This window comes from Streptopelia decaocto (assembly GCF_964273445.1).
Source record: "Streptopelia decaocto genome assembly, chromosome: 14".
In the NCBI taxonomy this organism is placed as follows: domain Eukaryota; kingdom Metazoa; phylum Chordata; class Aves; order Columbiformes; family Columbidae; genus Streptopelia; species Streptopelia decaocto.
The window spans coordinates 4,818,480-4,834,866 of record NC_138669.1 but is presented as its reverse complement, the minus strand read 5'-3'; the positions used below and the strand labels follow the sequence as shown (position 1 = coordinate 4,834,866).

General features: G+C 47.8%; 1 protein-coding gene across 1 annotated transcript in view; it reads right to left on the bottom strand.

Moving 5' to 3' along the window:
- Positions 1–955: 955 nt before the first annotated feature.
- RIMS4 (regulating synaptic membrane exocytosis 4) overlaps positions 956–16,387 on the bottom strand; it is a 47,395-nt gene continuing 31,963 nt past the window's right edge. Inside the window, exons 2-6 of the mRNA XM_082065827.1 lie at positions 15,789–15,930; positions 5,095–5,207; positions 4,059–4,160; positions 3,663–3,802; positions 956–1,765 (exon numbers count right to left, since the gene is read on the bottom strand). Of these exons, the coding sequence (XP_081921953.1) occupies positions 1,547–1,765; positions 3,663–3,802; positions 4,059–4,160; positions 5,095–5,207; positions 15,789–15,930 (716 nt within the window). The 3' untranslated portion in view covers positions 956–1,546. The remainder of the gene's footprint in view (positions 1,766–3,662; positions 3,803–4,058; positions 4,161–5,094; positions 5,208–15,788; positions 15,931–16,387) is intronic.

Below are 16,387 nucleotides of genomic sequence, written 5' to 3'. Positions count from 1 at the left end.
TCAATGTTCAGGTCAAGAACCTGCTCATTCCTAAACGTCACATGGGACCTTCACTTGTAGATCACAAAGGAAAACATCTCCAAAAGCTTATTCTGAGACAGCAGTCGTCAGATCCTCAGGAGGAACTGAGACAAAGCCTAACGAAACAGGTCAATCCAGAGAAAATCTTTGGAGATTCTCTGTGATTCGGGGTAATAAGATTTTAATTGTCTGAAGGCTCTAGTGCACTCACTCCAGCACAAGGCTCTGCCGACAGCAGCTGCTGTAGCTCGGAGAATGTGCTTCACTGGCCTAATCTACAAGACTCGTTTAAACTTCAATTAATAAAATATACATGCTGTGACCACTGTGTCTTCAGATTCCTCACCCCGCTACCTCTCCATACTTCGGGGATCGCATCTCCTCTTGCAGGACACTTGGCAAAGTTCATGTACTACCGAGACTGCCCACAGCACCTCTCTCTGCACCAGGAAGGTTACGTGCTCTCCAGCCCCTTCTTGTCAGATGGCAAACTGGGGTTTCTTTCTTCTGCACCCCCACAAACCTCAATCTCCTGTGGCAGGATAAACCAGCCCTGTTCCAGGTCAGTCCACAGGCGGCATCTCCAGCAGATATGTACCAGTACAAAGGAGACGGGAGAAAAGCAGAAGGTAAAAGACATCGTGACTGAAGGATGCAGAGCAACAAGCAAGGGAGCCAGTAAATCGCAGAACGTTGTATCTGACAATACAAAACATTTCTCAAGCTGTAAGTCTGATGTTCAGCTCCCACTTCTAGTGGTGTGTTTGTTGGTTGTTTTTTTGTTTTGTTTCTGAGAAAATGTGCAGTTAATTAGCCTGCTAAACTCAAACTCTGTTCAAACTGTCTGGCCTAAGTAGGCGCTACTTATTCTCCCACCAAGTACGCTTCATCAGCAGTGTTAGACAAGTAATGCAGTAAAGACACTTGCTGGTAATTTGGCACAGTTTGAAAACACAGCGATGACAGTGTTACAGTTAACGTGACTCACTGATAGGGAACTGATTCTAAAGAAAGAGTTGCAGGTTTCTTTCTTTTTTCTTCCTTTTGAGAAGAGAGACCTTAAAAAACCCTAATGCTTCCTCTCTTAAACTTCCTGCTCTTTTTAGGTCAGATATCAGCCTCTGAATTTTTCAGGTACTTCCTTGTGAAAGAATCCGTATTAGAAATTTCTAAGATGTACAGTTAAGAAAAACTTTCTTACTCCCCCCAAAATCTTTCAAACGCTGCAACTTTCCAAGGTTAATACTGATCTGAAACAAGGGTCCAAGAATGACAGCGAGAGAAGTGAAACAAGAGGTGTATGTCTAATTTGACAACTAGGACTCATGCCCCACGGCACCTCCTCCTCGGGCGGAGAGGGCTCAGCGCCCTCCCCCTCATCTTCTGTCTAAGGTCACTGGTTTATCCTCCTCTTCCAGCTCCACAAGAACTGATTGAACATGCATTGCGCTTGAGGTCAGAGTTCCAGCAAACAAAACCTTGACAGCATGTTTAAAAAACAAAAGCAGTTCCCTTTCCTTACTCACTAAGACCTGTCACAGCAGGGTCCCACTGTGCTCTCCAGGGACAGCTGGGAGGACTGGCGCAGGAGCGGGCCCGTCGTGGGATCCACCATCGAGGAGGTCGGGAAGAGCTTGTACCAGCCGATCGCTAAAGTTGACAAATCCAGTTCTTCCAGGAGGACCCTGGCGACTCCCATGAAGTGCTTGCGCTCCATGCGCCCGTAGTTTCCCCACACTATCACCTTGGGAAAACGAAGGGGGAGCACAGTTAATCCTCCAACCTGCACACTTGCTTGGGAAGCACAAGTCTGATAAATCCTCCTTTTACTCATCCAGCTTCCCAGGGCTTCACTACAGTCCAAGAACAGCAGAAAGGTTTACGCTACCAACAGGTGACGTGAAACTCTGGCTGATGATTTCACTTATTTTTTCTTTAAGCACAGTTTTACAAATCCTAATGTTGTCAGACTTTCTTCTCCTCCTCCATGGAAAAGGGGTGAATGCACATGGGGATGAGACATCATTCTGCTGTTCTAGTTCTGTTCTAGCACGTGCACAAAGTATCCCCGGAGCTGCAGCTCCAACACCTGCATGTAAAGCCCGGTCCTGGCACAGTAACACGCCTTGGGCGCAACAAGGGGTGGTCTGTGCAAAAAGGGCAGGAAAGGCTCCTGATCTGGAAAAATACACCAACACAAAAAAAAAAGGTGGGCGATAGCTTGGGTCAAGAGCCACCAGTTTGAGGAAAAGAGAACGTCTTAACTTCTGCACTCAGAGCTCGTGACAGATGGTGACAGGGACAGCCACTCACCTGGAGAAAGGGCAGGAGCCGAGCGCTGGCAAGCGGGACGGTGACGTGAGGGACACACGTGGAGCGGCATGCAGGGGAGGCAGAACAGCCCGCCAGAGAGGCTGGCAGGCGCAGAGGAAGGGCTAATGAGAGAGAGCTGGCAGCCGAGCAGGGAGCGCTGAATCACGCTTACGACACGATGGAGACCGGCGGGTGGAACACGTGTGAGGGTCACAGGCTCGGGCATGCTGGAGCTCTGCACGTGACCAAGTGTCCCGGCGTGGCTCAGGACAAAGGTGACGACTGACAGCAGAGCGAGTCCATGTTCTGAGGAGGTGAGGATGAGTGCAATGGGTTATGACGGTGACTAGTGATCTCTGGCTAATCCTGACAGCTCCCTTCCCTAAGCTCTGAATAACCATCACGTTACAATTTTCTGTAAAACGAGGTAGGAAAAAAACAATGAATGTCAAATTAAAAGATAAATAATAACACTCAGGTCAGCGTGAGATGGAGCAAGGCACTGCAGAAAGTTCATCTGGTGGCATGGCCACTGTCAGCCAGCCAAGCTCCTGCTGTCATTCTCTTGGAATAAGTGACTTTGCTGGCAGCAGGTAAGGAAACCGTGCAAGGCAAGGGCTGACCCACCCAATTTCAGCTAAAATGTTCTGTCTCATTGCAACAGGGAAAAAATGCTTTTAATCAAGGTAAATGAGGAAGAGTTCACTAATGAGAAGGATCCAGCGGTTAACTGGCAATTCATATGCCAGTGGAGGGAAGCAACAGAAACTCACAGGTTAATTACATCGGTATTACCAAGGGATTTTAGCCAGGCTTTATTGGATGGAAATGATTTAGGTATGAATTAATAATGCAAATGACTATTTGCTCTGGAAACACAGATGTAGATCTGAAAATACGAGTGTGGCAGAAACTGCATGGCAGCAAAAGAAAAGAGATAGGAAAAGGTAGGATATGCGACTGGGTGATGGCCAAAGCAGAGTGCTCTGAATACATGTGAATGCAGAAGACAACCTATGCTGCAAGATTGTTTAGCACCTATAGGTACTACCTACCTCCTAACAGGAAAAAAGAATTAAAAAACATAAAAATCAACCTTTTCCTGGTAGGCACTCATGTTACCCGGCAGGGTGTCAAATAATAATCAGTTTGAGTATGAAGATAAGGTTTTCCTTCCCATTTGTTACATTCACATGGAGTGCATTTGGTTCAATTAAACATTGGCTTTTTCTCATCTATAGTAATTATCCAGATCCCTTGCCAGACTTAATATCTTCCAGCAGAGGTGGAAGAGACAGCGTGGCAGACCTGAGACTTGCTCATCTTACCTGTAACACTTTGCCCTGGGGGCTCTCAGGAAACAGTAACACCTGATTGTACAAAGGGTCTAATGATTTGCGAGCCACTTTTGTCTTCTTTTTCGCAATGCACACGCCATTCTCTAGCAGGTAAGCTTTGATGTAAGCAGCTGGAAAAAAAAAACATGGTCAAATATGAAAGAACCTTCATGCTCACTTTAGAAAAGACAGAGTGCCATGTCTCAGCTGTTTCTAAAGACGGCATTTAGAGCAGCGAGAAGACGTGCTCAACCAGCCTTGTTTTCAATACCACATACAGGCTGCTTATGCTTGCAGAAGCCAAGCGGAATTAACATTTTCTCTATTCGCAAGCACGGCAGGAGGCTGGGGCTCGGGGAATTATTTCAGGAGGTCAAAGCACACTACCTGGCAGTGTTTTGGAGCCGGGTTTTGGTGTCAGTCCTCGAGCCTGAATGATATCCACTTCTAGCTGCCCATTGCGCTCTTGCAAGCCGATTTCCACATCCCCTAAGCCAAAATGACAAAATAGAGAGAAGACGCTGAAAACAATACGTGTGGGCTACTAAAATGTTAAAAAACCCCCAATTTTCACATCATGCCTGCTACAAGCTGTAACAAACTGTGGGCCCTGAGTGCCCGATCTCCTGCATTATCTAGAGCAGCCCTGAGTGATTCAAACCCACACCTTCAAAAGCAATCTCTAATGTCAGCCCTCTAACACAGAATCATAGAATCATTTTGTTTGCGAGAGACTCTTAAGATCATTGAGTCCAGTCATAACCTCACTCCAGCACTAAACCATGTCCCTAAGAGCCTCATCTACACGTCTTTCAAACCCCTCCAGGGCTGGTGACTCCATCACTACCCTGGGCAGCCTGTTCCAATGCCCGACAGCCCTTTCCGGGAAGAAATGTTTCCTAATATCCAATCTAAACCTCCCCTGGTGCAAATTGAGGCCATTTCCCCTCATCCTAGCACTTGCTACTCAGGAAAAACATGGCTTGGGTGACTCAGTCTCACACTCTTCAGCAGCATCGAGCCTCCTCATCTCTCCCAAACTGAAGCCCCTTGAATTATAGTCTGCTTTGGAAAAATGCAATTATGGTGGAGCACAGGAAAATCTTTAGAGAGCCCAGTGGGTCTCAGAGAGCAAGTAAACCATGAAGATGAACAGGATGCATTATCAGGATTTTAGCTGTGTTTTACTTAGTCTCTGCCTTTCGGATGTGATGAGGAAAGCACAAAGCTGGTGCTCGCCTACTGACACCGCATCCGCAGATATCAGCAAACCCCTTCAGCCAAACTTACTCGATTTAACAGAGAGAGAAACAGAGCCAGGGAGTGGGAGGGCAGCAGACGCTGGACACGTTACTAAGCAGCTGGTAGAAGCGGTCTGGTGCAAGATTAAATTAAAGCCGCCTAACGTCTTTCTGTTCCTTACCCATGGAGGTGGTGGCCAAGGTCTGACGGCCAACGAACTGCGCGGGGCCCATGCTCCCCAGAAAGTCACTGAACTGCCCTGCAGACGCCAGGTGGACTCCACTGAAATTCAAGCTGCAAAAGAAATAGATTTTGGTAAGTGTTTAATTTGCATTTTAAAGCAACCCAGTAACAAAGGAACCAGATTTAATATATCTCTGAAACAAATGACAACTATGGAAGCCTTTTTCCCTTGCAAAACTCACAGATTTCCAGGAAGTTAAGCTACACGTGATATTTTTGTGATATTTAGCTCCAGGTGATATTTTTGAGATACAACAGAACAGCAGGATTTATAATTGGCATTAATTACAGGGAAGATTCTTCTTGGTTTTCAGTGTCACCGACTCCTCAGGGGCACAAGGCATGTCCCCAGTGCCACCGTCCATCCTGGGGACAGGGGCAGCTGTGGGGCCACCCAACTCCTGCCCCACTGCCCAGCTGGCATCTGCCAAACCTGATGGGACAGACCCCGAGCACAGGACCACGGCAGAGATGCTGGATTGTGCGCAGACAGACAGACAGACAGACAGCCCCAGGGCCAGTAAATCTGCAGGGACGGGGAGATGCAACGGGGAAAGGAGGGGAAGGGGGAGCCTGGAGCCAGACGGGTTTTATCAGGCTCAGGATTTGCCCATACAAGGAGGGAAAAGCGAGTCCTGTTCCAGGGAGGACCAGAGACTCCTCACGCCTGCTGGATCAGGCGTTTCGAGCTGCCCATAGAGAGTCAAAAAAGGATGAAAACTAGTGCTTAGAGAACCTAAAACAGTTTAAAAAAAAAAAGTGACCTGACAGAGAAAGACCTAAGATTCAACAGGAGACGAATGGACTATCAGCCAGAAGGTAAATGTTTTCTTTATTCTCCTCAACTCATGGAAGATAAATGGGCCAAGCTCAGGTCTCACTCCTGCCCTGGGGAGTGTGTGACCTGAACCAGCGCGTAAATAACGAGCTGGCAAGACAACTCACAGCCCTTCGGGGAAATGTTCACTGCTGTGCTCAAAACAGATGCTTGGGCTCATTAACAAGATGCTGAGGACCAGGACAGGGGAGGGGAAGCGCGGGACTGAGCGGAGCCTAACGCTGCGAGAGGCTGCAGAGCACCCAGAGCCAGCCAGGGATCCCTCCTCGCCGTGGGGACTCAAATCTGGGGGACAACCACCCCCAGAAACTCTACTCGCTGCACAACACCAAAGAGAAACCCTCCTTCTGGCCCTGAACACCCAAAACAATTCCCAAAACCTGCCAGCAGACCATTTCCCCTTACCTGCTGGGCAGAGAATCGCACTGAAGGCTGATGCCATATATTTCTCTGTGCTCGATACACACGTGGAGAGAATCTCCTTGTGCTTCCACACACCAGTTCAGCCACACTGCTCCCAAAGGCTCTGCCCAGCGGCCGGGGCAGCTCAGGAGCAAACAAAATCATCTGCTAACAGAACAACTGATGCTGCAGCCTACAGCAACAATACCCCAACGTGAAGCAGGAGAGAACGAAGAACAGTGCGAAAAAGCATAAGAACACAAGCTGTTGGGCTAAAGGTGAACTAACAGCGACTGGAAGTGTTTCCAGCAAAGCCAACGTTGCCCGTATCTCCGCACAGATGCAGGAGTGGGAGGGCTCGGGGTGACCCCAAGGTGATGAACAGTGCCAGTTCCAGGGAGGGGACAGCATCCCCACCCCGAGCACCCACCATCGCAAGGGGAGCAGTGGAGCCGCTGCCCGAATGAAGCTGCTGCTGCTTTGTGACCGCGAGAGAAACAGCAAAAACCCGCTTAAAAACACAGGCCAAGGTCAAGACTCCAGCGGTTTGGATAACAGGCTCAATTAATAGGTTTACTGGCGCTATATGGAAGTCAGTATTAGGTGAAACAGTTAATGTCCCCTGTTGTTGTTATATTTGACTGGGAAGGGAAAACATAGGGAATTAATTCTTTAATAGATGATGCCATTAGCTGGCAGGACTGACTGCTCTGCTGCACAGAGGCTGACCTTCAGAGGCTGCTTTATTAGACATTAGAAGTAGCAGCTCTAAATCAGGCTCCTCGGCTTTGACCGATTCCTGGACGTAAATTTGGGTATTGCCAACAACCCTGGAACTGAAACAATTTTTGTCTGGAAAAATCATAAGCCACCTCCAAGAAATCCATTGCTTCTCCCTAGTGAGGAGAGGGAAGGGGAAAATAAAACTGCAAAAATTTAGAATGCATGTGAATTAGAAACAGCAGGAACCATTTAGCTGCATCGGCTAAATTTAGGATGCTCAAATCCATCTTGCTGAGCTGTGTCTGTCAAGTGCTCGGAGAGGAGCTGGATGCTGAGGTGAGGGGGCCGTGTACGGTTTGGTTCTGAGATCACTCAGTTGCTTTTCACGCAGCTGAAGCGGGGAGGAGAAGAGCTCCAGGCACAACGGTGATTCCTTTCAGGTGTTTAAACACAGCCCTGGTGCTCGTGCTCCCAAGAGCTCTCTCCTGCATGCTCAGCAGATTTTTCCTGCCTGATTTCTGCACAAAAACGAGCTGTTTCTCACCTGCCCTTGATCCAGCAACCAGCCCTCCAGCTGAACCCCACAGCGGGTGCGCTGGCAGGGAGATGTGTCACCTGCCGCAGGTGACAATGACACTGCATCCCGGGTGACAGCCAGCAGACCGGCCTGGAAAGCCCATCGCCAAACACGCTTGTCCTTCAATGGGAGAGATCCCTACAACCTGGTTATCACCAATATCACTAATTTGAAAAGAAGTGCTAAAAACAGCTGGAGGAATAAAGTGGGAGCGTTTAGCAGCTGACTTGCAAAAAACCAACTGTCATAACCAGCAGTGCCCTGGGGGCCAGGGCTGCAGGGCCACCCGGAGCTGACAAACAGCCGCACACCGAGCAGATTAACAGGTGACACTTGTCAGCCTTTTGTCTAAAGGGCACAAATTGTCCTCTGAGCAAGGGCAGCGCAGCCTTTTGATCAGGAAAGAGAAATTAATTCTCTCTTCTCTGGCCCTCTGCTTTCACTAATCATGATTCACGTGCTCTGCTTTGCCACAGCTGAATGAGGGTGATTGTAATGAAGTTAAAGCTTACGGGTTTTGCTGGGGAATTGGTTGTAAGTTGAATGTGATTCTGTTAGTGACCTGAAGGCACAGCGAGAGCAGCGAGACCTCCAGAGTGTCAAGGACAAACAAAAGACATGTTTCAGGAGGACCTGCAGACACAGCCACACACCATCAATCCCAGGGTCTCCGAGCCCACTGATGTGGGGCAGCAACAGCAGAAACCCCCACGAACGTTAATTTTGTTGGCGCAGGCACCACCTGCACCCCCAGGCTCAGCACAGGCTGCAAACCCCATTTCAGACACATGGATAAAACAGCCGTTTCTAAGCCAAAACTGTCCCTGGCCCAGCAGCTCACAGCACAGACACAGCTGGGGACAGCAGGGGACAAGCGCTCTTGCTGCAGTCGTGTGGACACCCGCGAGAGGGAGACAAGGCCACGCTGGCACCGGGCTGGAGGCTGCAGGCAGCTCCGACCATGTCCCGACACAGCCCCGTGCAGAACAGGGACCTGACCACCCTTCCTGACCATGTGAGAAACACAGCACTGCAGAAACTACTTATTTCTTTTGTGATGCGTTTATATGCAGAATAAAACCGCGTGTTCGCTCTATCTGAGGCACCGTCTGCTCCAACTCAGGCTGAAATTGCCTAGATGTTCTTCTTTTTAAACACAACATTCATAATCCTGATTATTCAGTCTCTGAAGACCGCGCTCCTGTGTTGCACGCTGTAGGTCAGGGCGCATGAAATCTGTCCTCTGTAGTGTAATTTAAGAGGGGCTTAAAGGCTCTTTGCCAGCTTCTCTTAAAGGCAGCAGCATTTCCCGACCCACCCAAATATTCGTGTCCCTCCTCTGCACATGCAAAGCATCGAGCGGTTGGTTCCTTCACAGCAAGGTCACTTTTCTTCAGACATATTCGAATAGAGAAATGGCTTTTCAAAGCTCACTTGGAAGCTGATCAGGATTTGAGCGCCTAGACAGGCAATGCAGATTTCAATATAAAATGGTACGAAGCAAATTCGGAGCCCCCGTGCCGATCCCTCTCATGCCGTACACACGGCTCTGCTCAGCCTCTCCCCGCGCATCAGCATGCAGAGCATGGAGCAGCACAGACACATTTAGGGAAAATGTATCATTAATTTCTTTTCCTGTCCACGAGGAGTTTGTCTGACCTCTTTTCTAAAGCTATTTTTAAATTGCTCCTGGGGATCTGGATGCCAGGTATACCATTATGCTGCTGCAAGCGGCTGCACAATCAGCTTGTCAAAACCTTGCAAAACTCGCAGAAAATATGGCAAGAAGGCACATCCACAGGTCACTGAGTGCACACCCAGGTCCAAGGCCAGAGCAGCTTTATTTTACATCATTTGTGACAGCTGCTTGTCTGACCCGTTCTTAAAATACCTCCCTAGGTAATTTATTCCTGTGCTTTGCTTTACTTTTTCCTTCCAAATCTTTTTCCAGTCCTTCCTCTTTGCACATAAATCCTCAACACCATTTGTGAGTTATCAACTGGAAGCACAGACCAACCTATTTCCTTTCTTTTGCCCTCGATACAGTGCTTTTTAATTCTACCTTACAACGCTCTGGGACTGGTCTCAATTGTACCAACTTGTAATGGCCACACACTCGCTGCCGTGCCCCCGCAGAATAAATGCAGAGCGAGGTGTTCATCTCCTCCCTTCGCAGGCTGAGTGTCACACCCGGTATTGAGGAGCTCTATCAAGAAGAGGGGGATTCTAAGATGACTTTGTGTGTCTCCTCCTTGGATCAAATCCCCATTACTGCCTCTTTATCACACTTGATTTTTGCCCAGCTGCACTGCTGCGGGTTCCGCCGGGGTGGGGGGTGAAGCCAGAGCCGCCCCCAATACACCCAGACAACAGCTATTTTAAGAAGATAACATTTTGCCTTGTGCTTTTCATGGATTTATTCACACTATCCACAAAACCACCTATTTGCCATCGATTCAAGCCTCTAGAGCTGGCACACTCTTGAAGAGGTGCCCACCATGTACATGGGATGTGTCTGGGGCCAGGGTTCGGAAATTATTGTTCTGTTCTTGTAAGTATTTTCTAAAAGGCACCTTTTTTTTTGTCCTCTTAGCACACAAAGTTGCAATTAATACGCAAGGTGCCTAAACACAGCCATGCAACTTAATGGTTTGACTTGCACAGCTGCACTAACAGATTTGCTATACGTCTATATGCAATGCATAGCTATGTTCTCCAGCTCTGCCTTTAAAAACTGGGACAGTAACGCATGCTTCCCTCATCCAGAAGAAAGAAAGGGAGGGGAAGTCTCCTCTGAGACTGATAACATATTTGGTAGTTATTTTATTTGAGCATTAAAAAAAACAAACAAAAACAAACCAAAACCCACACCATCAGAACTCCAATTTCAGGGAGCAGAAATGTTCCGCATTACAATCACACTCATCCATATTGCATGCTAAGCTCTTTTAAATCGCATCTTACACGCGGAAGCCAAGTAGATATCTATCAGCTAAGGAGGATGGCATAACTGGTTAATTTAATGTCCACTGCCCCAATCCTTAAAATATTCATGGTGCACATGAGGAATTATTAATGCGACATGCATCTGACTGCATTGTCAGGGGACTGGGCACACAGTCCCTTACCCTGTTGGAGTGGATGTGAATAACACAGGAGCCTTCACGTTGGCTGGGGGGGGTTTCTGTGAGCAGCGACCCCCGCGGGACCCAAACCAACCTCACCCCTCCGCCCGCACAACCTGCTCTGCCTCGAACCGGCCCCGCTGCTCTCCCGGGCACTCCACTTTCCGGAGCATTTTTAGCACCGTGACGTGCTGTCTTATGTGCTGTAACACACTGTACTCCGCTCGTGCAGCCGGTTCCGTCTGCTCTACGAATCCTGCCACCTAAACAGAGCTATAAAAACCGTGCAGTGAATTATGTACAAAGGCCTCCCCCATTCCTCTCCCCGCCTCACCAGCCCAGCTCTGTTTTTAGCAATCACAAGTCATCTCAGACGCGTTGAATAAAAGATAGCTACCTGTCTTCAGAGAGCAATATTGCCTGTTCCCAAGAGGCTGCTGGAAGTGGGATTCACTGTATTTACTGCTGTAACTGCAGCTCTCAAGGTCACGTCCTCTCTGAGCTGCGCTGGTCAAGCTTAACGGCACCAAAAAATGTGCTGGTGCTGAACAGGTTGACTAATTTCTTGGCATATTGCAGAAACAATCCCCATTGCTTTCCTGGTTTGCATCTCTGAAGGCCTTGATTTCCTATAGCCTGGACTGTATTAACAACACATTTCATTGTATTTCTTTAAAAGGACTTGGATAAAAGGAGAGCTCTAAAGATCATTTGCTATAAAAGAGTCTAGAAGTTCCCTGGCTTTGGATACTGAAAAACAGACATCCAGTGAACAGCTAAGACATCAATCACCTGAACGATGCGTTCAGGAATCAAGGCTTTTGGTAATTCTCAAACGACGATGGCTGATTTTTGGTGAAGGAAAGTGAATCTTCACACGGTCAGGCCAGTGTTTTCTCCAGCTCACTTTCAGTCACTGCTCCACGGTGACGCAGAGAAGGGCAGGCAGCTCTGCGGCCTAAGTCCCTGCATTGGTTCACATCAGACAGGGTAAGTGGTATAAGCCATATCTTGCAAAACCAGCACAAAACAGCAAAAGCGAGAGGCGTGAGCTGCTGGCACACGCATGCCAGGCTGCGTTCTGCCTCCAGGCCTCGCCGCAGCGGCGCCTTCGGGCCGGGCTCAGCCTGGCGCTGCCCTCGCCATGGGAAAACAGAGATGATTCGGCTAACGACGGGATGATTCCTTGCTGGACAGGCAGACTCATCTCAGATAATACAAGAATAATCCTCTAAGTCTTTGCTACTCATCACCTGCTGTGCTTTTCTAAGGTAAAAATCACCTTAGCTCTCCATAACTTAATCATCTCAGCAGTAGCCAGCAAGAACAAAAAAGCTGACAAGTACCACTTATTAGGGACTATGGCAGCTCGCAGTCTTTTGTTCCAGCTCCATTTTTGTCCTTCTGCTCCGTTTTCAGAAAGGAAGGTGGTTGGCAGGAGTAAGTGACACATAAGTCCAGAATCTCTTGCTTTCTGAACATTGCACACGGTCTCATGCAGCTGCAGCAAAACCCAGCCAAAACAAGATGTAGGTTGTGCAAGAGCCAGGATGGAGCTGGAGATCCCTGTCAAAGCTCAAGGGTTTGTTTGTGAGCTATTCCTATATTCAGAATTTTATCCTTGCAGTAATCTTGGTGTCCTGAGACTGCCCGGTAGGCACCTACTACAGGGGGTAACTGGCCTCTCGTGCAGGTTTTTAAGGACATACATAGAACAAAATACCCACTTCTGTAGAGGTTTGTAACCAGTATCGAGACTGGTCTGGATGAATTACAAATGGAAACACCTGTGTGTGTGAAAGCACAACCAACCTGCCAGCAGCAAACCTGTCCCCTGACCACAGGAGGACAGAGTTAAGAGCACATCACTTCCACAGCCCGGCTGGAGGCAACTACAGCCCAAAACAGCCCCCGAACAAGGAAACATAAAGGCAGCAGCACTGCTGAAGATCTACGAAAGCCAAAAAAACCAAGAGCCTGAGGTGAGAGATCACCCCATAATAACAGGTAAGTCCTAGAAAGTGTAAAAAGCCATCCCCAGAGCCCGTCTGTTGAGAGGAACAACTCGGAGGACACGGTGAAGGTTTGGCAGAGGGTGTTCCTGGTCCCCCCCGTGTGGCTGCAGCACCTGCCCTGGGGAGCTGAGAGCACAAGTGAGGGAAACCCAGAGGCGGGAATGACTGAAAACAGCTTTGTTTAGAATAAATATCACCTTTCCCTTCCGTAAGCGCTCACATTGAGTTTTATTATATTAATTTCCTACACTGGAGCACAACCACTGTGCAGTATAAAAGCTGGGTAATATAGCTGGGGGACTTAACGTATAGCAAAAAATTAAATGGAGCGGTGTGTTGACATTGTTGGCACTCGCTGGCTTGCGCATGAGCTTCAATTCCAGTCGACACATCCTTCCAACCAGCTAATCTTCATTATACTTCACCACCAGGTAAAACCCGCAAGGGAATATTTTCTTGAAGGAGGGCCTGTCATATCTGAGACGTATAGCCCTATGTAATAAGCCTCTCCGTAAGTGCATTTCACGCACTCTGCTACTCAAACAAAAAGCAGCGTTGCTCAGAATCGTGCACTACAGAAAACTCTTCGACCGCGATGCTTTGCGCTGGCACTGAGCAGCTGTAGCTGCTTGCAGCTCATCACAACTAACATACAGACCTTTAAAAGTACACCTGTATGGCTGAGAACAGGTATTTAAGGCCTTCTGCAGCAAAATTTCACCAAATTTCAGTGTGCCGCCTTTGGAACTTGTCCTTTTCATCCTTAAATTGAAAAGGATTAGGAAAACGTATTGAACTTGGGAAACAAGCTCAAGCTCTTGGAAGATGATGTTTTGAATCCACTTTCCTCCCAGTGTGAACGTGCTGAAGAGATGCATGGGTAGGAAGAACTAGGGTAACCTCATCTTGCTGAAAACCCAGTTTTTGACACTCAGTGCTGAAAACTGCCTCGGACCTGGGAGCATCTGCACCAGTCAGATGCAGACAGCTCGAGCTATCCCCAACATTAAAGAAAATAAACTTGCCACTGCTAACACAGTCATATAAATCTTCATTTTGCCTCCCTGGGAACACAGCTACAGCAAACGAGAGAGGTCAAGAGAAATCTGATTTAGGAGAATACGTTTCTGTCTCTCGGAGCTATTCCCCAAACAATTCCTTTCTTTGCTGCAGGAAAAGCAAGCAGAGAAGTTCCCCTCCCACCATGTTTCAAGAGAATAGAGCCCTCTTAGCTCTTTGTACTCTCAGCCCCGTTTGCTTATCACTCGCAGCTCAGACAGATCGCTGCAATTCCCACCAGCGTCCCTGAGGAGATCAATTACCCCACCTAGGAACAAAGCACCCAGGACGCAGCACAATTCTCGGGGAATTAAAGAGGAGAAGCTGTCTGGTCACTGGCAGAGGGGCTGGCGAGGATGTTCTGGTGGTGTTTGGGGTTGGAATACCAAATGTTAGGCTTGTTCTAATAAAGACATTCGGATTGCAAGACAGGATTTTTCTTTCTTTGTAGAGCTGATAAGATACATGCCGCCTGTCTCCAGGATAAAACAGTGCTTGTATGGGTGCAATATTTTGTTGGCAGGAATATTCTCACTCCAAGAAAGCCCAACCAAAGCAGCCAGCATATGTGACGACAGGACACAGACCTGTCGTAGAATTATACCCCTTTCCCAGGAGGGTAAGCTAGGTAAATATAAAAGGAAAGAATCTGACTCGGCACGAAAGCAGATTTTTGCCCCACATTGCCAAGGGACTGAACTTAATCACCAATCCTGTGCATCTCATAGAGGAGGCAGAACTCCAAGCCACAGGACTGTGCTGGGGTAGCAGGAATATTTCCCCGGAGACAGCAGCTCACAGAACAGACAAGGTACATCACAGCTTGGGAGTGACAAGATTGCTGTCGCAGCCTGTGCCTCATTACTATTTCCAACCTTCAGCACAGATCTGCAATGCCTTTCCAGGATTAGCCTACTTCTAACGCTAAAGAAAGTCTCTCTTCATTTACAGCCTGTTACTTATTTAACACCAGAATCACGTTAATTGAGAGCGCGTTTGGACTACCCTAGCATTTGAGCAGCACAATGTACTTGGAATATCACGTAGGACTAGAGAGAGTGTATAGAGAGATGCCAAGTGTGGTACTTGGCTTAAACAGAGCATGTTTTAGGTATACAAACATTTTGGCCTCATACCTAGAAGTACAGAATCTGATGGTATATATTGCCTCTGGTTCTAAATACTGGGCTTTTTTCGTCTCCAAAGATTCCCATGAATGGTCATCGTAATAAAATGATGATTATCTCCATATATGGCTTCTAATAATGGAAATACAAAAATGAGAACTGAAGACAAGTCAGCCCTCAAAGTTCTGCCTTAAGGATCCCCTGCTTTGCATTCTGGTATAAAGCCTGAGTGCAGCAAAATGTGGTAAAACTCAGAGTCAAAACCCACTTCTAAAATACATTCTTTTAGGATACTAACTCAGATGAAACAAAAGAAAGCTTGTTACCAAAGGTATATACAGGCTTCTAAATGTGTATCTTGATATCAGAAAGATTATTTTGCTACTTGCATCCTTTTCATCACCTTCAGAGTTCTTTTTTTTCCCCAAACCAAATGGCTATTTTGAAATAAGGAAGATGGACAACTATTGTGCAACATTAAAGGATATCGGCTTACAATTTATTACCAGTAATGAGCCTCAGCTATTCACCCTGAATCTGCTTCAGCTCAGAATAATGAGGAAACTAAAAAAAAGTATATAAACAGGTAGAGTATGTGCCGGCTATGCAGACAAAGATCCACTCCACTCGAGTTGAGCGGGTAGTACACCTGCAGCATAAGAAAGTCAGACAAACACATCGTCTATCAGACTGGACATAAATTAGTAAGTATAAGAAGAACAGTGCCTCCCACAGGGGATCACCCAGCTCCCTTTTGACGACTCACTTTCCCTCCGATCCATAGCTGTTCATGCTGTCCTCAATGGACTCGTGGCTGGCTTGGCGGACAGTCCGGCTGGGCATTTCCACAGCCAGCCCCGTTTCTGTGCTCCTCTGGATGGCTCCTTTCAGTCTCCGACCATCCCCATCTAGGAACAAAAAGGGAGTCAGACAGTCAGCTATTGCTAACGCAGCCTTTTGCAGTGACAGAGTGAAGAAGCAGAGAAGGTATTTCAGGCCCAGCACCTGGCACCCAGGCAGCATTTTGCCCTCACACAGCATTTTGTTACTCAGTCCTGCCTCATCAGCAGCTCCCAGTCACCTTTGGAACCATCCCAGTGCTCCAGCAAGCCAGAGCTCAGCAGAAACCCAAGACACACGTACCACCTCACCTACTCCAACCATTTGTACCAATTAATTATGCCCAGAGCGCAGGTGCACACAGGCCCACAAGCTGGCTACACATGGAGCTGCTTGGTTTGGGGTCACGGCATCAGCACCCAAGGGCAGAGCCGAGGCACACATGCCTCAAAACAGCTCCTAAATCCCATGTTGCTGCCTCGGATCGTGTGGAGCAGCAGGTCCCATCAAGGGAGTAGATGCGAG